General features: G+C 41.4%; 1 protein-coding gene across 4 annotated transcripts in view; it reads right to left on the minus strand.

Moving 5' to 3' along the window:
* LOC102559534 (protocadherin alpha-C2) overlaps nt 1–23273 on the minus strand; it is a 267699-nt gene that overhangs the window by 189322 nt on the left and 55104 nt on the right. Inside the window, exon 1 of one of the 4 annotated variants that reach the window (XM_059733380.1) lies at nt 15159–17739. The exons of the other annotated variants lie outside the window; for them this stretch is intronic. Coding sequence (XP_059589363.1) covers nt 15159–17591 — 2433 coding nt within the window. The 5' untranslated portion in view covers nt 17592–17739. Of the gene's footprint in view, nt 1–15158; nt 17740–23273 lie in introns of those variants that run through there. 4 annotated transcript variants of the gene reach the window in all.

The following is a 23273-nucleotide window of genomic DNA, read 5'->3' on the forward strand; positions in this document are numbered from 1 at the left end:
TCCTCCTGTAGTTCTATTACCTGGTCTCTGAGAAGGACTACTAGGAGGCATTACTCACACTGCAGGCAGTCCCCAACCTGTCCATCACTGGAAGGAACCTGCAAGCCACAGTCTTCATAGCACCAGACCTGAACCTGGGTGGAAGCCTCGATGGTGGGTGGTCCCACCTGGACAGAAACCTCATAGGTGCAAGCAGATGCAGTGTTTGGCAGGGGCCTCTGTGCCTGGGCCTAGGCCTGGGCCTAGGCCTGGACCCAGCTGGCTCATGTATTAATCTGCCCAGAGCAGGGCAGGTTATGGGGCAAAAGGCCTAACAAGAGCCAAAGTAGGCTTAATGCCTGAGGAAGGCCAGGACAAGGCGGATCAGAAGCCAGTGCACTGGGTCTGGCTATGGGAACCAGCCCAAAGGAAAAAGGGGACTGAGACTGGGCAGGCCAAGTCTCAGCAAGGATATAAAGACCTGAGGTGGCCCAGCTTCAAGTTAGGTTCAGGTACCCCAAGGCAAATAATTAGCCTGTGACAGCGGAGAGTGAGACCCAGCTTGGAAAGCTCTGGGGAAGCCTCCCATCCTTCAAAGCTGTGGCAGTCAAGCAGAGAGAGTTCCTTAGTAGATCAGACCAAGCAAAGGCAGAGCAGCCACCAGGGGCATCGCAGCCATCCCCTGGGATGAGCACCTTGTTACACAGGTACAACTCCAGAAAGTGAGGCGCTCACTCTGGAATATGTCAATGTTTTCCAGTAAATTGGATACTGCAATTAAATTAAATTATAGTTGATCTAAATTTAAAAAAAATGCTAGTGCTTCCAGTTACAACAGCAGTATCTTTAGTCTGGCAAGAATTATACCATATATATAAGTGTTCCTCACTCTAGAGTACTCGTAATAACATTTTCCCAAAAAATATCATCCAACAAAGATGGTAAAAATAGAAACAAAATGTATTAATGGAAATTAGACTGGACTATAAAAGGAAGGAATCTTCCAAGTGCTCTGCAGCCATGCACTTGTGTTTGGTCATGGCTGTAGAGCACTTTCATGGGCCAAATCTGGCAAAAATTGTCACTTCTGTCTGTACCTTATGTCCACAAGTTCTGTTGAACAGTGATGTTAAGCCATGATACATCTCCCCCATTCTGTTTTCAGTAAGTCTAGAATCCCTATTAAAAACAATACAGAAAACCTGCAATTTGAATAAAAATAACTAGGATGAGTAAGATTAAATGTTGATAGTTTTGAGTGCAGATGCTAAAAATTTTAAATTTTGTCACTATTATCTGTTATATATTTATACAACACAAGTTAGGAAAATAATTTTACTTGGATGTACAAATGCATTGGTAGAGTTGGCAGGACTAAATGAAAAGTTCCTGAATGATTATATACTTAAATGTTGAGTTGCATTCTAGGACTACATTCTGACCTTGATCAATCTGGTATCTTTGCATGTTTTGCATTAGCTCAAGTTATTTTTTCTTGTAGTTTTTCAAATAAGGTGGGGTGCATTAAACAGACTGAATGCCACATAGCAGTGGTGCTCAACCTTCAGCCTACAGACTTGTGCTATCTGGTCTGTGGGGTTTCCCATGGGTCCAGAAATCTGGCAACTGGGGAACACTAGCAGCATTAATTGCACCCAGAACTGCAGCAGTTAACACTGCCACCATTTCCTGCTGTCAAATTTCTGGAACAGTGGTAAGCCCTATGGCCTGGATGACATGATCCTATGCACCAGATTGCATTAACATGTGGTCATACCATAGCCAGATCCAGCATGTGGGGTAGCACTGACCCTGAGCTGGATCAGGCCTGCAGACTGATCCCACATGTGGAACCAGATCCTTGTAGAAACCCCCTTGAAACCTCCGGTCATTTTTACATTTATCCATTTATAATAACTTCTTGCTTATAATTATTAAGCCAATTACATATGTGCTTTGTAGCAATTTTATCTAGCCCATATATCTCCAGTTTACTTACAAGAATGTCATGTGAGACTTCATCAAGAGCCTTGCTTAAGTTCAAGAACACTATGTTCCCTGCATTCCTTTCATCCACTAAACTAGTTATTTTGTCAAAGGAGATCAAGTTAGTTTGGCATGTTTCTTCTTAAGAAATCCATGCTGACTGCCAATGATCAGCCTTTCCTCTTCCAAATGTTTATAAATTGACTTCTTTATAATTTACTCCAGTATTTGTTAGGATATTGACGTCAAGTTGCCTAGTCTATAATTCCTCATATCCCCCTTTTCCTATATTAACCCTTTTCCAGTCCTCTGGAACCACACCCTTCTCCCATGACTTTGTAAATATTATCACTAGCAGCTTCAGGGATTGTTTCTTCAATGTTCTAGAATGACTTTTCACAGGCCCTACTAAGTTGAAGTCATTCAAATTAATCAAAACCACTGTAACTCTCTCTCTTTAGTTCTCATGTCCCTCCATCTTCCCCCCATCTCTGTTTACCTTACAGTATTATTATTAGGGAAGAACCACTACTTATGTTTATCTTATTAACACCAAACAGTAATTTCCCAGAAATTACACTGTTTACTACTAACAGTCATGGAAATGAATTTTTTTCTTCAATATATATAAGATAAATCCACTCTTACACTGATAATAATCCCAAATTCTGCTATGAATGCTACTTATTGAAATCAATGGGAAAACTTGCATTGAATTTAATGATGCATGACACCACCCTTTTACATATCTACAACCTCAAATATATTATATGCATTGTTAGGGGATGGAGGGATCCTCCATCCAGGCTACATTTAGCATTCCAGTGTAAGGTATCCTTTTTAGTAGCATGTTTGAGTTGACTTAGATAATATTACTATGGTACATAAAATCCAGTATTTGTATGTTGCATCTGCAAACAGTATAATTAACAAAACAAATGGGACAATACTGGACACCTTTGGTTAGGAAGGTCTGTGGCTAAGGTTAAACATGGATTCAGGTAGGTCACATGGTAAGCCTTGTGGTGATGAAAGCTAACAGAGGGCCAAATGGTTATTAGTTAACAGTTTTGGAGTCTTCATGATTTTGTAATTCACAGTGTTAGATGGAGCTAGTGTGTACAGATATTAGGGCTACAGGCACATGCACACAATGGAAGCTTACCAGAACATGTAATATGTGACATTATTAAAGTACATGAAAAGGACTGGAATCTAAGTTTATTTCTGATTAATTGGTCATAAAAAGACATAGTAGAAATTGAAGAGGTCCATATTTGAGTGAAGGAACTGCCTACATGGAAAGACTTCTCCTAGGAGAGGGATATTAAAATGAATGCAACAGTTCAGAAGTAAAGAGGAAAATCATTAGGTGATACAAATTGACACAGTCCCATTAAACATAGCAAAGCTAAAAGCATTTGAACCAGCTCAGGATCATCACTAATATGGGAGGAGATGATAGAATTATCCAGCCATAGACAGTAACAAACAAACAAAAAATCAAACAAACAAAAAAATCAAATTTACCTTCTCATATATAATAGGCTATTCAGTGCAACTAAGTATCAATACAATAGTATCAAAGAGGTAGAAACAAATTCATCCTTTAGTCATACATAAAGAAGAGGCTATTCACTGCAATTAAGAGATGGCAAATTTAAAGTGGGTAAAAGGAAATGCTTTTATTGCATATGGGCTCGCATTCATAATTTGGTTCCCAGTCTGTTTCTGGGATAGTGTAACAATGTGCTTTCTCTTATATAAGGCTTATTGCAAAGTCACACTGTAACTGGGGACCCTAATATTTGCAAACTGTAATCTTATTTTGTATTAGCAAAACGTATTTAACCAGTTGTCAGTGGGTGCATCTACATGTGCTACCCACAATGTAGTTGTTACTGCACTGTCATTTAGTGCTTGCTTTAAGAAGTACTAACAGGCATTACTGCACCGTCCCAATGGCACATAGTTATTTTTAGCAGCTACATTGCCATATTAATATGCTAGAGTGAAGCAGCTCGTCACTACAGCAATGTAGTGTCAGCATCATGGTTTGTGCCTACGTTGCTGTAGCGATGAGCTAGATCGCTGTAGCGCATTGCTACAGTGACATGGCATCACACGTAGACACACCTACTGAAACCATTTCCACACGTAGGATGGACATTGATGTAATACCTATATTTATCAGATAGCCATAAATAAGCTACTTGAGCCATAGGATGAAACATTCCTATTGGGAACTGAATACTGCTCAAGAAATCAGCAGAGAACAAAAGCAAACAACAAATGTGTTGTGTTTGACATGACATGACAAATTTTATCCTCCCATTTTTTAAAGTTTATTACTCAAGATGAGTGAAATATTTGTAACACACATTCTCTTCAGCAAATATAGACCTTTTCTGTTTTGTGAATTCTCTGTGAACAGATTGTGATGCATTAATTTGTTAGCTACTTGCAACTATTAGTCAAATTTTTGTGTGAACAAATTTCTGCCTCAAGGTTGCTCATGAATGTTATTTGTAACTTTTTCTAAAAAATGGGCAGGATGATATTAACATGGTTTGACTGAACATGGACATCAAATGGCATTGTTGCTGTTCCTGATTGGATGACCTACTCTATGGCTACTCAGGAATTTTTTATATGAATTTTTATGGGCATTTGTCAGGCTTTCACTATCCATGGACTTAGACTTCCACATTTGTCCATATAATGTTACCCCATCTAAAACAGTAATATGAACGTTGCAAAAAGAAAACTAACAAGAGACATAAATATTGTTCAAATAAAAGTGATTTAGAATTTGCTGAAATATTAGCAATAAACATGTTGCAGCAGGGAGGTGAAATATTTCCCTTTAAAAAGTGACCCATGCTTGCTTATATAATTGTAGGATGACTAAAATTATCTGTTGTAGTGTCAGAAAAGCCAGGTCTCCTATCAGTCTTCAGTCCCAGAAATGGAACTGGTAGTAAAGGATTATATATTGGCCTACATTCGAGGGGTGCATCTACACATCCAATTAATGTGACTGAATATACTCTGGCTCAAATTGGAGCCATCTATACATGCATTTAAGTGCAGTAATTTGCTCCACTGCTGGATACCACTTGTATCTGATGGGACTATGCAGCAGTGCAGTAAATTCATCTCCTGCACCATAATTACTGCACATGTGTAGATAGTGACATTTTACTGTGCAGCAAATTTAGTCTGCTGAGCAGTAAAGCATCTCATGTAGATGTACCCAGTATGGAGAACATTTATTTATATTTACTGCATCTTACTTAAAACCAGTTCCAAAAACAGAATTAACACCTTCCTGATGTTTTTCCACTGTTTTAGAAGAGTAACTTATAGTTGCTACATACTAGAGTTAAGGGGTTCCTGAGATAGAGACCTCCTAGAAAAAAAATCAGCTTTCTTAAAAAGTTGACAGATTTTTACCATTATTTTTCGCACAGGCCTGAAGATCAGACCATGATCCTGACTGCATCCAAAATGGCCACAATTACTCAACACTTTGCCTGTCCTAAGCATGGCGAACACTGTCCCTTTGAAGAAAAGAACACTGAATACCATATGCAAGAAAGAGCCAGGGCCTCTAGATAGGTGTACACCTAACTTAAGAGGTTAAAAGATCATGTTGTACATGTGAACTAGAGACAAGACGGTTTTGAGCTTGTCAGTTTTCATGACTAGTTCAAGGAAACAGATAGCGACTAATGAGCCTAATTTACGCTCCTCTAGTTTCAGATCTCACCTACATAAATAACTTATCTTCATGATTGATTGGGGAACAGGGGTCAGGAGAAAAGGTCAGTAATGATGGGAATGTTAGATGGGCCAAGGCCCTAACTAGGAGATCTTCCTGAAGCAGGGAGAACAAAATGTGAACTGCAAAGCTTTGGTGTAGACCTCAGGCTACAAAATGAAGGAAAGGTATAACAATTTTGTAAATCACTATTGTTAATATATGTATGCAACAACAGAGGGCACAAGACAGCAAGCAGCAACTTTTTTATGTTACTGTTTCTAAAATATGGCTTCATAAGAGAAAAAGGGGAAGGTGAGCTGAAAATGAAGGGAGGATATATATTGTGGTGAATGGTAGTGGAGAGGATTAGGAAGAGGGACATGCCAGCCTTCTCGCACATTTAAGGTACTGTACTTACTATATAACCAAACTTTCAATATTCTGAAACACAAACTGTTCTTTCAGATAGGCACCCTACACTCTACACCTTTAAGTACATGATGATAATCCCCATTCTGCTACAGCAAAATGTACAGGAGAGAGGAGGAGCACTTAGGAATGACACAGCATCCTTCAGCTCTACTTAGTGACAAGCAATGTTTCAAATGCAAACCTATGCAATAAATTCAAGTGTGCAAGGGATCACTACCTCCTACAAAGACTATTTCTCTTTCATTTAAAAAATGCCTAGGGAATGCAATGATGAAAACCTTCATTAATACAAAGGTAACATTTTCCAGTGGCATCTTATGCTCCAAAATGTTGAGTTCAACAAAATTCAACTCCTGAAAACCAGGAAAAGAAGAGGTAACATGCACACAACCTTAACCATACTTTGAGTGAGGTCCCAGTACAACTAAAATAACACTTTCATTCTGCCTTTGTACTGTACTGAAGAAAAGCTCCTTACACCTTTCCTAGGGTCCAGCTCTTAAGCCTTCTCCATTTTAGAAGTATCCCATCCACTAATTTTACAACCCCTACACACAAAGCCATCTAACCTCTTACTTTCACCTATCCATCATTAAACACATATATCACACTGATCTACCACCTAAATGCAATCCTCATTGCAATGACTGTAATGTCCTATTTCTAATACAGCCAACACAATGCAGTGTTTATATGGGGTTCTCAGCGGACATGTCTACATGTGCGTATTAATGTAAAGCAATACATGCTGGAGCTTATTGCACTGGAGTTTATCACTCTGGGCACACTATCTGTACATGTGCCTGGGAATGCAGCACATTGAGCCAGGTCAGAGCAGCCCCAGCCATCATGGGTCCCTGAGGGTCAGCCTGCCAGCCCAAAGCTGCTCCCTCCAGCTCAATGTGCTGCAGAGGGGCTGGCTGAGGCACAAGGGTGCTTCAGTGTGGGGCTAGCCAGCAGGCAGCACCTACATTGAAGCACTTTCATGCCCCAGCCAGCCAGGGCAGCATCTAAACATGTACTGCTGTGGACTAAAACACTCCACAACCGGATAGTACTTGTATTTACATGATTTACCTATTATCAAACCCTTTAATTTAACAGATATAAAGAACAAATACCATCGATAATGGTACAGGCCTACATATTCCTAGATGTGGTTTCTTAAAGATTTCACTAAATAGTGAACCAACCAAGAGAATATGGTTATAGGCTTGCTTTGGGTAGAACTGAGGATATTATACAAGCTAATCATAGAAAATAAATTCAGATTAGATTATCACAACCTAGTTCCATTTAAATGAACTGGAAATTTAAGCAAATAGGCCTGTAACTGAGGTTATTGATTTCCAAAAGATTTACTTTGATAAACTAGGGAAATTACTTAGTGAAGTCAACTGAACTCAGTGTACTAACACTATCACTAACCATAATGTACTAACTTACATTAACCATATCTCTACATATGCAGTTTTACACAACTTTTACTCCATTTACTACTTAGCTCTGCTGCTTCTCTCCCAGAGGCCCGAGGAAAGGTACTGTAATACCCAAAAGCTTGCCTATGTCTATCCCAACCATATTCATCAAAGCTATCACCCACAAGAATTCTTGCCTAACACTGTCAAGTCATATAATCTGAATTAGACATGAAATTGCAGCCTCTGAAGACCTTCTCATAGGGCAAGAATGGAAAAGCCCTGGATAGCATATACCACCCTTTGTTTTGAGTAGGTTATGCTATTACAGCTCTGGTATACAACTGTTAAAGCATGATTCAGGAATGCCTTGTTCACATGAATAGTCCTTACTCCCGTGAGTAATTCTATTAAAGCTTTAGCCTGGGACAGCATAATCTAAATGGCATGCCACTGTCAAAATGCCAGTATATTTCACATTTGTCACTTCATGTCCATGCCAAATTGCATCAGATGTTTCCACCCCATGAAGGTCTAAAAGACACAGTAAAAATATTCTCTGTTGCTAGGTCATTTAGTTCTATTTTTAGATGTAACCTAAATATTAGATGTGAAAGCACTCAAGGGTCACTACACTCAATGCATGTCATTCATCAAGCACAAAAGATAAAATGAACAAATGTATGAAATGCCATGGGTAGACCATGATCTTAGAAATCTATATTCAGGTAAACAGACTTTACACACCTGAGTAATCCCACCACTCCAGAGTGTCTATTGGAAGCAAGACTCAGTATAGAAGCAGAGAATAACATGCTTTTCACTTCATTGTTATGCATGCTACATTGCACAAAAAGCAGAAAAATCTTTAAAAACATATAGTTAAGATTTATTCTATCATGAGGATTTCTGTAGTCCTAGTTTAGACATAACCTAAATAGCAGATATAAAAACACAGAAGAGTCTCACCTCTGTATTTGTAAAGAATATCCAAGTCACTCACTTAATTCAATAGTAAAAAATGTACCACCACCAAATGAACAAAAATACATCATCAAAAACAATTTCCCCTTAAATCTCATTTCTATTCATGTTCCCTCTTTACACATAACTACTGGTATAGTTCAATACTGAGCTATTTGGGGGGGAACTAACAAGTCATTAATGCATGTCAAAAAGTGTTCAAAGAGAGATTTACATCCTACTGTATATAAAATGTAGATATAACCTGACATTTGGAGCTGCTACTAATGTTTTAATAATATGCAATACTTAAATAACACATCATTAAATATTAAATCAGGAGAAATGTTACAGTCCTTCAGAAAAATATGGATAAAATTCACCTCTTAGGTATACATATCCAACTGCCAGTAAAGTTAGTGTGCATGCATTAAAGTACATAATTTAGTCAATTATTCATCTTGCTTCTTTTTTTTTTTTTTTTGCTGAATCATCCACTGATAAATTGACTTTAACTTTCATGAGAGCAAAATTGCTGTTTATTAATGAGGACTCTGTGATTCTTTGACTTACAGAAATCATATCTGAGTCAAACAGAATTTCTGTTCATGGATCCTTTTGCAGAAATTAGTTCAAACTGTGGTCCCCAACCATGTTGTTATATACCATATCAGATCACAGGAAACTTAATCTTCTAGTACATTGTTATTGTGGTTAGACTAGATGTCATATTAAATGTATTTGGTATATCTAACATTCACTAGAAATTAAAGCAAACGATTGTATGTATATTTCCAATTTGTACTGTTTGATTTCCAGTTTGTACTGTTTGACTTGTTATATTGTTTTAATGGACTGCAAGTTTGTGGAAATACACGCAGAGTTCATTCCTTGGTAAATTAATCCTCGTTATCAGCAACAAGAGAATCAGCAATAATAATCAAGTGACAGTACTCTACTGTTAAGGACAGATGTGGCTGTAAATGTTGAAGCCTTTCGTTCACTTGCCCAACTTTGCTCAGTTATATTCATGTGTGTCCTTTGGCCTTCCCAGGAGGCTTCTATCATAGGTTACAATTTCTGTTTAGTGGGTGCTAGCTAATAAAATCACCAAAGGTCACATCTGAGAGTTGTTTTTCCCATTCTCAAAATCCCATAAGAATAAGGATATCATATTTCAAGGTTCTAGTTTAAACGCATGTGACTGACTGATAGCCAATAATAAAGAATGATGACTTTGTGGTGACCTCTGATGGGAAAATCAAAGTCAATACATGGTTTCTTATTACTCAGTTTATATGAGTTAATGTAAAATTGTTGCACTCAGAACTGTAGCCTGTAAGAGGATTTTAAATCTGCTTTAGCTTTGGTAAAACACTAGTCAGCTAATGGTGAGTACATCAGAAAACTGCAAACCAGAACTAATATATATTTATAGGTCAAGATTTAATTGCAGTAGTAGAGAGGGTTCATGGAAGGGTGAGAGAATGATTAGTGGCAAGGAAAATTTCTCATGTAAAGAGAAATTGAAAAGACTAGTTATTTACCTTATAAAAAGAAATAAATAAGAAGGAACGTAATAAAATAATGAATAGCCTGTAGAAATCAGGTTCTCCCCATCTCATAATGTAGCACAGAGACACAATTGATTAAATTAAAAGATAGCAATTCAACACCTATAAAAGGATAGTCAACCCTTATCTATTACTATGGCTAAAGAAATCTTCCAGGCCAAATTCAGCATATAATCACCCCTTCATGAAAACAACAGTGAAAACCTAGGATAACACATTTGAGAAATTAAGTTCAAAACCATCACCTTTAGCACCTATACATAATAATACTGAATTTAACCGTAATAATTCATTAGGAAGCATTAACATCTGGGAACATGTCCATGTAAAAATAATCTGCATAGTTATTCAAAGAAAATATATTTAGATCTTTTGAAGAAGTGCAATGCATTTATGGTACAGAAACAGCAAATATTGGAGGGAGTGCAGTCAGTTGGGAGGATTCTACCACATATGGGCTGCTTGCAGACATTTTAAAAAAGTGCTTCACCAGAAGTAGCAGCACATTATTTCAACCTGGCTCTACAGCATCTATATAGATAGGGCACTTCAGCAGGGCTTTTCAGTGCTTTTAGCTAAAGCTGATTCCATCATAGATAAAAGAGCTAAGAAGTAGGGCTGTGCAAAATGTCAACAGGTGTTTCATTGCAAAGCTGTTTCAACCTCCCAGGCCCCCAGATGATGCAGGATGCAGGATGACAGGAGGCTATGGCTACCAGCTATTGGTGGTGGTTCTGGGTTATTTCCCCAGCCAGCAGCAGATCCACACCCCCTGGGAAAAGTTGGGGGAATGATCAGAGAGCTGGGGAATCAAACCAGGAACTCTGGCTAGCAGGTAGAGCCACCACAGCTACCAAAAAGCACACACCACCCTGCTGACCCACACTACACCTGTCTGATAGTGCAGCTGCCACATGGGTGCCGGGGGGGGGGGGTGGCAATCCCTGTTGCCCCCTGCTGCATGGGGGCTCTGCCATGAGCCCTCAGAGGCCCCAATCACTGCTGCTGGAGCTGGTAAATGCATGGCTTTTTTTTTTTTTAAATTCCACACTCACCGGCTGCAGAGCATGTGGATGACAGCATGCTGCTGCTGCTGGCTGGGGCCAGCACTAGCACCTGAGTCTACCTGGCACAGCCTGTGCTGAGCACTGGGAAGAACCTAGTGCTGGCCCTGGCCCCAACTGACAGTGGCAGCCTGCTGTCATCCTGCATGCAGATCCAGTGGCCTGTGCCCCCTTGGAGGGCTGCAGGGCTGTGCCAGACTCCTCCCAGGGGACGCAGCCCCTGGATCTGTGTGTGGGATGACAGCTGGATGCTGCTACCAGCAAACGATACTGGTTTTGCTTGGAACAGTTTGAGTTGCAGTGTCCCAAAAACCCCTGTACCTGTCTCCTTGAAACTTGGCAAACTTCATGCCCTTACATAGGGTTACCATCTCCACAATTTTCATCCAAATCAGGCAGGAAATGACAAAGTTATAGGCATTTTTGCAATTCCCCATTATAGCCTATGGGCGAAACATCGAAACTCATTGAAACAGCGAAACAGTTTTGATTAAATGAAACAGAACAGTGCTTTGAAACAGCAAAATAAAATACTGTCCTTCGAAACAGCAAAATGGAAGCCAAAATGAAACAGTGCTGTTTCACACAGCCCTAACAAAACACCCTACTAAAGTACCCAATCTTTACAGATGTCAGGTGAACCAGGTCCAAATAAGGTGCTGCCTCTTCTGGGCATGAATGGGGCTTGGTGCAGGAATGCTCTGGGTTTAAATTAAAACACCATTTTGTTTTGTGTTTTGTTTTTTAGTTTGTTTGTTTTTTTAACATTTACAAGCAGCCATGGTGAACATGTCCCAGAATTAAACTATTCTAGAAGAAGGTTGGAGATATGGTGAGGGAAATAATGGGCTCATTTGATGCATAAGGTTAACATGGGCTTAACACCCAAAGAACGATAGTTAGTGCCCTCCCCCCCACCCCCCTTATTAGAGGGCACTACTGGGTAGACATAATCTGAGTTTGGGGGACAACTAAGAAGAAAACAGGGATGGGTTTAAAATGAGTGCACTAAGCAGGTGGAGGACACCGAGCAGAACAAACCAGACAGTGCCCACTGGCCCTCGAACAAATCCAAGGAGCCAGTGGATGCTGCCCAGTGAAACTCTGCCTGGAGACATGAATGGATCAGGGACAAGAAAATGGCCCCACAGTCCCCACAGGCTCCTCCAGCCAGAGCTTCTTTCCTGGTCAGGTAGATCACTAGTTTGGCTAGGGCCAGGAGAAGATTAAGAAATGATGGGATACCAACTGTCAGATAACCCCTTCATGTTCTCAGTGAACCCTCCTGAAAACTCTGCAAAACTAAGACACATAAGGTATTGATCACTCATCATCTAATGGCAGCCAGAATTACAATTGAAAAAGCCTGGAAGAGATATGATGCCCCTAAAATCATTGACTGTTTTGGTTTTTTTTTAGTTTGGGAAGTTTTAGTAACAGAAAAGTTCCCTTATTAAGTCACTGTTATACAGGAAAGAAGGGGAAAAAGTTGCTTACTTGGAAATTTTTGGATTTTGCTTAAAAAAAAATAAAAAGGAAAGTTTCCCACCTCCAAACCAGAAAATTTTAGAAACATTTTTGAATACTGAAAGATAGTGCAAGGTCTATGAGCTACCACTTAAGAACAAATGTGGAATAAATTTAAAATTTAAAAGCAAAGATAAGTAGAAGATAGTGATATTTGTATTGTGCAGAGTTCTAGGGAAAAGAGGGGGTGAATTATTATATAGAGATGAACAAACATAAAACTTCAACATTGACAGAAACTTAAAGGAACTGTTAGAGACTGAAAGGAAGAGAAGAAAAAAACATAAGACTCCTGTAAAACATTGACTTGGGTTAAGGAAGCACTATTTATAGAAAATAAAAATTTGTCTTTATGTATATTTTATGGGAAATGATAGATCTTTAAATTTTACATCTATTATTTGAACAGTTGAATTCATTACTAAATAAAGCTAAAAAACTGATAAAAGAAAATGCTTTATCAGCCATGCATTATTAAAGTGTGGGGCTAATTATCAGGGGCAATTATCAAATGCAATTATTGAGCCAAGGTTCAAGATGGAACTGTGCATTTATGTAACTAATACATATATCCTGAGTTATCATAATTAATTACAACTGTTCTTCAGCTGCCAGTAACATCTCATGATTCAAAGCTTAAATCAATCTCTAATTATTATAAATGAGAATAGAGCCTAATGTGGAGAGCAGATTACCCTGCATCTGTTTACTGGAGGTTCTTACACTTTTGCTTAATGCATCTGATACAAGCCCCTCCCAGAAACAGGACATGATACTAGATGGATTTTTGGTCTGCCTAAGAATAATGATTCCTATGTTTCTAGAAAGGACTAATACTTATTACATCTAATGTGGATGTCCAAGGTGAAGCCCCTTCAAGTATTTAATTTTCAGAAACTGGGTAAACATAAACTGAAAATTTATCTATTTAAAATTGTCATAGACATCTACAATTTGAGCAACTTAAAAGTTCTTGTTCCTTTTGAAAGTCTTTAATATAAAAATAAAACCTGGCATTTTATCTTTCCTTTAGGGTGATTGCCACTTTATTCTTAACAGGCACACTCTTGGGCTATAAATCTAGTCAAAGTAATTAAAGCACTTACCCCTGCATGCAGCTCGGATTAAAACTGGCTCATTCGTTACAAACAGTGGCAAGCTGACCAGGTTGGTACTGTATATTGTGTATTGTGGCATTGTGTATTTCAGAAGTTCTACTACTCAGAAGGTCACAAAGTTCCCTACACGCCAAACACAAGACTCACTACACACCTAGAAGAGAGTATCATGATCACAATTTTATAAATAGAAAAACTGAAACGTGAAGTATTGACCCAACCTCACTCAAATCAGTGACATCAGGGAATGCAACCCAGATTTCTTAACTAATCCTATGAAATCATCATAACAAGAGCCTTCCTTCCGAAAAGGAAGTCATTAGCTGAAAAGACTTGAAAACTTTTTAGTTTTACAAATTCATTTGGTTGTTTTAAAAGATCTAACTTCATTTCAAACGGAATATTTTGTACCGATTTCTGAAGGACTTAAGGAAACTGAGGACTATTAGGATCCTTTGAAAATGTTATTCTTAGGACTTAAATACCACCTTTCCACAGCAAATTCTCTTCTCACACTTTTCCCTTTCCCAAAGGGAAAGAAAGAAGTAGAAAACTTTATAATTGATGAAGCAGATTTGTTGTTCTCGTGACCTTTGTCACTTGGCACTTTTACACGTTCTCCGGAGTTGCGGGGTGGGGCAGCGCCTTGATTAGAGCGATTCTAATTAAAGCGGGGCTGCCTCTGGTGTATCAGCGCCCGCGGGCTTAAAAACGGCGGCGGGGCGCCTGAACGAAAGCTCCTTTGTCGCGCTTTACTGCAAGTGCGGCGCCACCGTTTGGAAGCCCGCGGGCGCTGCTACACCAGACCCAGGAGGCAGGTGGCCATTGCCGCTGGGGCGATCGCTCCGACTGCCGGGAATTCCAGCGCGTCTGGGCAGCCTCCACGCTCCTGCGTACACGCAGGTGCACAGGCGTGTATAGGTATTTGAACTCGCTAGCCAATTTATATTTCACTCATTTCGTTTTGTCTTTTCTTGTGGCTTCCTAAGTAGTGTAATGGCGCTGTGGCAATATCTTCTTTTCGTCTCACACAGTAAGTTGTAGTTACTGAGCACCCCTCTCCCCCGTTTAGATATGGCAGATCATTCCAGTGTTCCTGGGGGATATGTCTCTTTCGCTTTTGGTTCTTGAGGGTAAGGGGGGAAATAAGCGATTGGAGATTTTGTTCGCGTTGCCATAATGCTACCCTCTACCTTGTAGGTAAATAAATAAATATATTGACTTCACACTGGCATAAGATCAATGCTGTTACCATCAACTATAAAAATGACAAATGAAGGAGTCTGGGCACCCGTGGGGCACATAGAACTACTGAAACGAAAACTACTTACCAACAAAATAGCGTTAAAGTGATCGCTTTTCACCTTCTGTATCTGAATACAGGTTGCTGGCACTTGTAATCCTGCACCACTGGGGATATTTCTGGCGTCTCCGTTCAGCAATAAATTGTTATTGCTAGGCCCAATGCCCAGAGACGCCCTGTACAAGTAGGTGTGGGTAAGCTTGCCCACCCCTGAGACCTCCACCACCTCTGAAGGGAAGTGAGAGCTCGGAAGCATGCGCACATTGTAGCGGTACTTCTCGTATTTCTCATCCTCGGGGCAGCACCCTGAGCAACAGCAGCTGCGGTGGTGAGTAGTTCTGCAATGGAGGAGCCTCATGAGGACAAGGAAGAGGATAAACCCAAGGAACACAAAGGAGATGCAGGCGAGAGAGATGATGAGGTAAAGGTTTAAAGTGGTGAGCTGTCCTCGTGCTTCCAGCCCGTCGTCGAAGTCCGGCAGAGCTTGGGGTAGCGAGTCCGCGAGCAGGATGCCCAAAGCTATGGTGGAGGAGAGCGATGGTTCGCCATGGTCCTTCACCAGGATGACCACTTTGTTCTTGATGGAGTCCGTGGACCTCATGGACCGGGCCGTGCGGAGTTCTCCCGTGTTGGCCAAAATCCGAAACAAGCCGGAGTTCGAGGGCTGCAAGAGGTGGTAGGACAGCCAGGCGTTATGCCCGCTGTCCGCGTCGTCCGCCACCACTTTAGTCACCAGGTAATCGGCATCGGCTAACCTGGGGACTATTTCCACAGCGACTGACCCGTTCCTGGCCGCAGGATACAGAATGACGGGGATGTTATCGTTTTGATCCGTGATGAGAACATTCACAGTTAAGGCCGTACTCAGTGCTGGAGATCCGTGATCTTTGGCTTCCACCTGGAAATGAAAACTCCTGAGCTGTTCAAAGTCAAAAGTGCTTTTTGCATAGATGTTTCCGTTCTCCGAATTAACCGCAAAAAAGCTGGACAAAGCGCCGCCTTCAAAACTCATGTCCCTGAGTGTATAAGAAATCCGGCCGTTTTGCCCCACATCGGGATCAGACGCTGATACCTGGTACAGGGACGCCCCAGGAAGGTTATTTTCTGTCACAGAGATGTCGCATGCTGAGCTGGCAAACTTGGGAGGGTTGTCGTTCACGTCCGAGATCTGCACCCACAGTGTCCTCCGAGTGGCCAGGGGAGGGGACCCAAGGTCCATAGCAGTGACAGTGATGTTATACTCACTGACCCGTTCTCGATCCAGAGACCCATCCGTGACCAAACTATAGTAATTGTCGAAAGATGATTTTAGGTGAAAGGGAATGTTAGCAGGGATCTCACAGGTTACCTTCCCGTTCTCTCCAGGGTCTTTATCCATAACACTCAAAAGAGCTATCACAGTTCCGGACAAAGCATCCTCAGGGATTGGACTGGAAAGAGACGTGATTGTTATCTCGGGGGCATTGTTGTTCACATCAGTGATTTCCACCAGCAACTTAGCTGTGCTGGACATTCCGAACGCTCCTTTATCCCTGGCCTCAATGAACATCTCTAGAAGGGGTCTCCGAACATCTAAAATGCCATTCACTTTTATCTCCCCAGTTTGGGGATCGATTAGAAACATTCTCTGTAGATCAGCAGAAGTGCTATTGCTAAATGAGTACCTGATTTCTCCATTTTGACCTTCATCTAAGTCAGTGGCATGCACTTTGGTTACCAACGTGCCGCTGAGGGAGTTCTCCAAGATACTTGCCCTGTAGACTGAATGTTCAAACGCTGGAGCGTTGTCATTGGTATCGAGAACTGTCACAATGACTTCGGCATCACCGGACCTCTCGGGAGTCCCACCATCTTTGGCTATAATTACGAGTTTGTGGATGGCTTGTTGCTCCCTGTCTAAGGCTTTTTCCAGTACCAGTTCAGGGTACTTACTCCCGTCCCCGCGTACTTGCATTTCCAGACGGAAATGTTCATTAGGACTCAGAGTATAGATCTGGACACTGTTGGTGCCTTCATCAAGATCTTGGGCATTAGGGAGTGTAAATCGAGCCCCGGGTGATAAAAACTCGGCCACATTTAAGCGATATTCATTTAAAGGGAAGTTGGGGGAGTTGTCATTTATGTCCAACACTTTAAATTCCATTTTATACAGCTCTAGAGGGTTTTCTAGAACAAGTTCGTAATTCAGAAAACAGGTCGTTTTTAATTCACAAACCTGCTCTCTGTCTATGGGCTCATTAACGGACAAAGCCCCCGTGCTTACATCTATATTAAAATATTGCTTACTTGAACTGGTGATCATGCGAAATTTCCTGGATGAAAGTGTAGCTGCATCTATTCCTAAATCCTTTGCTATATTCCCAACAGATACACCACGTTCCGTTTCTTCGGAGATGGAGTATTCTATTTGCCCATCCACGGAGTAGGAAATAAGGCAGAACACCATTAGATAGACCCGCATTCTTCCTTCCCTTGGCTCAGCTCCCTGCAGACCGTTTCAACAGTACCATAATCCAATATTTCAGCAAATAGCTGACGTCACCCCACCCCTGAAAACTGGTAAAATAGTAAGAAAGAAAGCTTAAAAAAACGAAAAACAACAATACATTTTTGCTAAAATGTGGGGAAAGACCATATATTCTTTCTCATTCTCCCTGAAATCATCACCGAATTATCGTCTGCTGAGCCAGCCACTGCCAGGTCTTTTATTGCAGCTGCCTTTGCTATATGTGATCATGTGGATGGGGAAAAGCTCCAATTACTCTTGGGTACCTTAGTGGTGGACAGTGCCACCTAGAGACTTAACGGCTAACTGTAAGCCATCCAGGAAAGTACAGTTTGTACAACAGCACTGGATTAAAGAAAAATGTAGAAAAGGTTACAAAATTAGCCGATCTTCATTTTTAAATGTCTTAAGGGAAACCTTTTGAACGTGTGCGAACTATTTCCGGAGGCTGACTATGTTCCCATAAATGAAACCGTCAGGGCAGATATGGAAATTCTTCCTGCCCGAGATCTTGCCTGTCGCTTAAAGGTCTGTCAAAGCAAAACCAGCATTAGCAAGGGAAAACGCCCAAGCCGCGCTGCCAGTTCATCTGTGGATAGAAGTGAGGCGTACACGAGAAGCCACAGGCTTTTTAACGCAGAGCTCTGACCAGCTCACCCTTGGCACAATATTCTTCAGGTTCTGAAGCCATTTGAAGAACGGGAAGGTCAGTTTCGACTTCATGTTGCTCATTTCTTTTTCCTTTTCTGTTGATTTTGTGCTCTAGGTATATTAACCCCGAGGTTTGGGGTGAAAGGAAAGTGATCAGCTCACTGACTGTTTAGTGGTTTAGGTGGCCACATGATTAAAAAGCTCCCATTGATTTTAGTGGACACAGGATTATGCGCTGAGCTAGATGAAGCCTATTTGGGTGAGGGGCTTCATCTGGTTAAGAGCAGGAGTCTGTGCCACAGTATATGCTTACTGAAGGTACAATAAATCTCAGAGAACTGGCGCTATGCCCTGCTAAAAGGGAGAGTGATTCGTTGGTGGTTTCGTTGGTGGAGCCAATTTCCTACACCACAAGCGCTGCTGAAGTGACCTGCCCACGTGCTCCTGAGGATACCAGTCATGTTGTGAAGCCAGAGAGATAAAGCGGCTTCAAGATCACAGAGCAGGGTTTTCCTGCTCCCCCTTGTCTGAATATCCTGCTATCCCATTGAATTGCTGCAACATGTTTTCAGACACGAACCCTTCCACAAATCATCCGGCTTTCCCTCACTTAGCATATTAATGGGAACATTTCTTTGGTTTGGGAGTTAACATGGACAAACTACAAATTTTGGGTCCAGTGGCTCTATCTTGATATGTTTAACAAGGGTGACCTAGGGGACCTCTTGCAGCCATGAACAGTTTGAGAATTGCTGGAAGTTAGATGATGAGCCCATTACTCACTCTGTTCATCCATTAGTCCCAGCACTAGCTCACCTCTGCCATGTTAATAGGACTACTATTAGCTGCTCAGTCCAGTCAGATTGTGATGAGGTCACAATCTGATACTTAATTATGGAAAGCAAAAAATGTTCCTTTATTTCAAATGAAGGCAGCAACAATATAACTAAACCAATTTAAACAGAAAGCAGCATTAAAGATGGCATTGAAAGCAAATATCTCTTTCATTGCACAACAGAAACAAAAACCGATTATCAAAAATAAAAATGATATTTCAGCCAAAAACTGACTCTGTCCTGATAGTTGCATTCAACTAATGGGAGAGATAGTATTATTTATTTGGTCTTCTGCAGGTGAGTTTTCAAATAAGACATATTCAAGTTCCCCTGCTAATGCTGCATTCACATGTCACTTGGTCCTGTGCCCTGAAGGATGCAACATAATGAACCTACAGCCACAGATATCAGAGACAACTTTACTTCTTCCCCTACAGGAAACCAGCTGGTGTGTAATATTTTTGAAAGGATGAAACAAACTCTTTGTGGTCACTGGAATCTATATCCTAGACAACAGTTTCTCCTATACAAAACCAGTTCTAAGAGTGGTGCTTTGCTTCAGAAATAACTAAAAATCCATCAAACCACAAGGGAAATGAAGCCAGGCTGATATGTAGAGCCTGAAAATGGCTGATCTAGTCTGATTTCCTTTCACTTGCCTTAAATCCAAAAGGAACCCAGTCAGTGAAGAACAAGCCAGCAGAGACTATGGCTGAGACAACAGGTTCACCATTACCACTATTTTCTCAGTTTGTTTCCCTGAGAAGTCCAGCTGTTTTATCTACTCTGGAACAAAGGGGAAAATGGCAATACTGCATTAGACGGAAATGTGGACACAAGACACAATTACACCAATGTAATCTGCCTTCACACTTGTGTGAATGTGAAGTGAATACACAAAGTACAACCCTATCGTAATATAAGTCACTCTACAGGTTTCCTTCACTTTATGCTGTAGGTGCATTCCTGGAAAACAGCACATAACTCATATTCACATAAAGGGAACTCACTTTACAATGTAACAAATAGGAATACATTCCAAGACCTTGACTGTACTGAGCCCCAGGCCCATTTCTACCACTTTTACAAGACAATTTTGATACTCACCAACAGCAGACAGTACACACAAGCACAGGGTCGTGGTGAATGTTACCATAATGGGGATGGCAACTACAAAAACGTGTCACAGACAATGAGTGAGGAGCATGGATCCACACAGAAGACTATATTTTGGTGCGTGTCACTGCCAGAATGCACTGCACAAACTAGCTGACTGTGGGCTTCCACCACACCGATCACATAAGAGTGTATTTACCATGCATATAATGAATTTTTTATATAAAAAGGGTCATCACATAAGAGAGAATTTATACATACAGAATACACATAAAGCATGGGAAACCTGTACTACTAATTAAAGTCACATCTGGGAAAGTAGTGTAAATTATGCCAGTAGATGTCTTATGTCCAGAGCTCTAGTCAATTCTGTCCGGGGACCTATTTGCTCAATGCAGATAAATTATTTCCCTGCCACCTACTGGGCAAGTGCTCCTAGGCCAGAAACCTCCAGAGAACTGAGAATCTGTCAGTGGGAGACACCAGTAGAACTGATATGTACTAAACCAGGGTAAGTTACACAGGTGATAAAGTGTTATGTGTCAACACTCACAGGCTTTAACTTGGATATGAAATTCTTAATGATACTGGGAATAAAAGGGTAATTGTTTGGTTCCAGCTTGCGGGAGAGTAGATTCCATCCACAAGACACACACACAGAGCCACTTCTGCCTTCTCCAAGAGGCAATACCTCCTATTCTGGCTTCTGGCCCTGCAGCAGTGGCAGGTATAGGGAATGCTCTTCCCCTGTGTGGAAAGAAGCTGGAGCCCTGCAGAGCATCTGTCTGACTCACCCAGAGAGGATGTTACTGACAGAAGAGAAGACTCATTGGTCCCCCAGGCTAGAGGGACTCTGCCCTGTGATTTGGCCTCATGGTCCTGCACATCACACTGAGCTGAAGATTGCCTCTTCCCAGAGCCTTCCACCCCAACAGACACATGCAAAGGACTCTCCCTCACATTAATGCAATCCACTCTCTTCCCAGACTATGCTTTAGGCACTGAGATGCTCAGTCATGAAAGCAGGATTCCCAGAGAGCCACCACTCTCCGCAGCAGTCTCAGCCACCCCTCTGCAACACACAGACCTCACTGACACCCCTTTAGTCACTGTTAGCCAACCAGTTACAGTAGGGAAAGTCAAAAGCCCCTCTCCTCTGTCCCAGAGATTGGATCTGGGTTGCAAGCTGCAAAATGCCCAGAGTCCTGTGCTCCTACCATTGCCCCTTGGGAATGAGTGCAAATCAGGTGCTGTGACCAGCTGATAAGACCTTATGGGCAGACTGACTGTCACTAACACCTGGTACTGCAACAGCAATTGGCATTACTATTCAGCTACTCTCTGGTAGTGCTGCTTAGATGCCATCTATGTTGATTGCTTTTTCCGGTCCAGGGTCTTTACCACTGCTAACATGAAATATACTTGCTGTGCTTCCTGTTTGCCAATGCCATGCCCCTGATTATTCATTTGAGCTGGCTTAACACAGTGGTTTTCAACCTGTGGTCCACAGGCCCTTGGGGGGGGGGAGGGGGTCTGCAGACTATGTCTAAGGGTTCGGTGAAAGTTGACCAGGATCAATCAAAAGCATGTCAACACACCTCCATTCAACATTTTTTAGGGGTCCACAAATGAAAACAGGTTGAAAAGCACTGGCCTAACAGGCTGGCAGGAGTCACTGCTCACTACTGAGTCCTCAGCTTCTCTGTAGCTAGAAATGCAATCCTGAAGCTGGAACCAAACACAGTAATGCATTGGCTAGCACTATCCATGCAGAAAATAGGGCCTTTGTTGTACTACACTGATCACCCGAACAGCCAGAACACTGAAGGGATTTTCTGCTCTCACTTGCAGGTACGAGAAGCAGACTACTTCAGAGTGACAAGTGGATTCTCAGTCCCTGCTAAGACTTATCTGAAGTCAAGTGAAAGCAGCACTGGTTTGTGTTTGAGGGGTCTTGGAACCCTTGATCTCTAAATCCTTAAGCAGTTGCCCACGATGGATCTTATCCCAGTTTTCAGGAAGCGTATGAAATCCAGTGCCAAAGTGCTCAGCAAAGATGTAAAGCAGTCCAGTCACGATAGGATCAGCAGATGGCCTCATGAGCAAAGTTCATTGCAAATACTTGGAAATATGAGCTCTAGTGTAAAAGAAAATGACACAGGAGACACTTTGTGATGGTCCTGTAGTGCTGCCAACAGATAAGGCTAAAAACAGATGGCTGAGTCAATCCAGGGCTGATTGTTCAGAATTTTGACTTGCATCAAAACAGGTCAAGACAATTGTTTACATAAAGCAGCATGAATGGCAATAGTTAGTGTCAGGACCCAGGGCAGCCTGCCAACAGCTCTCCCTGACTCCCACCCGGGCAGATAAGGGTCCGGGGCCTTAGAAGGCCGTCAGGCGGGTATTAGTGACGCTTGGAGTGGAATTAATTAGGCGGACGCTTATCGGTTGTAAAGCAAGATTATTTATTCAAGGTGGTGAATAGCGGAGGTCAAAGATATTTGGTTAGTTATAGCTTAAGGTTCGTAGGTCATATGTCGGTCTGCATAAGAGTTTTTTGGTCGGGCAGACAAACGGAGACAAAAATCAGGCCGGCAGGTCGTTGATTTACATCTGATTAGGTTGAGACGGGGGAGACTGACAAGCGATCAATTTGTCAGTTATTCTCACGCATACGTTCAGAGGTTTTTTAGGTGTGTGTGCGGAGGTCTCCCGTTCTTCACGGAAGTGAAGATGGGTTTTATTTGTGTAATAGCCAATTGCTTTTCACCACGTCATATATTTAATTAGAATTGCCAATTATTTAGCGGTCTTCGCTAGGGTTCTCTCTCACAGGGTTACTCCCTGTTTTCTTTGACCAATTATAATGATTTATGTACAGCACAGAAAGTTAAGTTCTATTTCATGTTAGTGTCGCAGTTATAAATTTCTTTTTGACATGCGCAGCAAAAAAGCGGTTACTATCATTAGTGTTAACCCTTAGTTAACCTAGTGCAGAAAAAAACTGTTTTGAATGGTTTTACTTGTTTGT

This window comes from Alligator mississippiensis, chromosome 9 (assembly GCF_030867095.1).
Source record: "Alligator mississippiensis isolate rAllMis1 chromosome 9, rAllMis1, whole genome shotgun sequence".
Lineage (NCBI taxonomy): Eukaryota > Metazoa > Chordata > Crocodylia > Alligatoridae > Alligator > Alligator mississippiensis.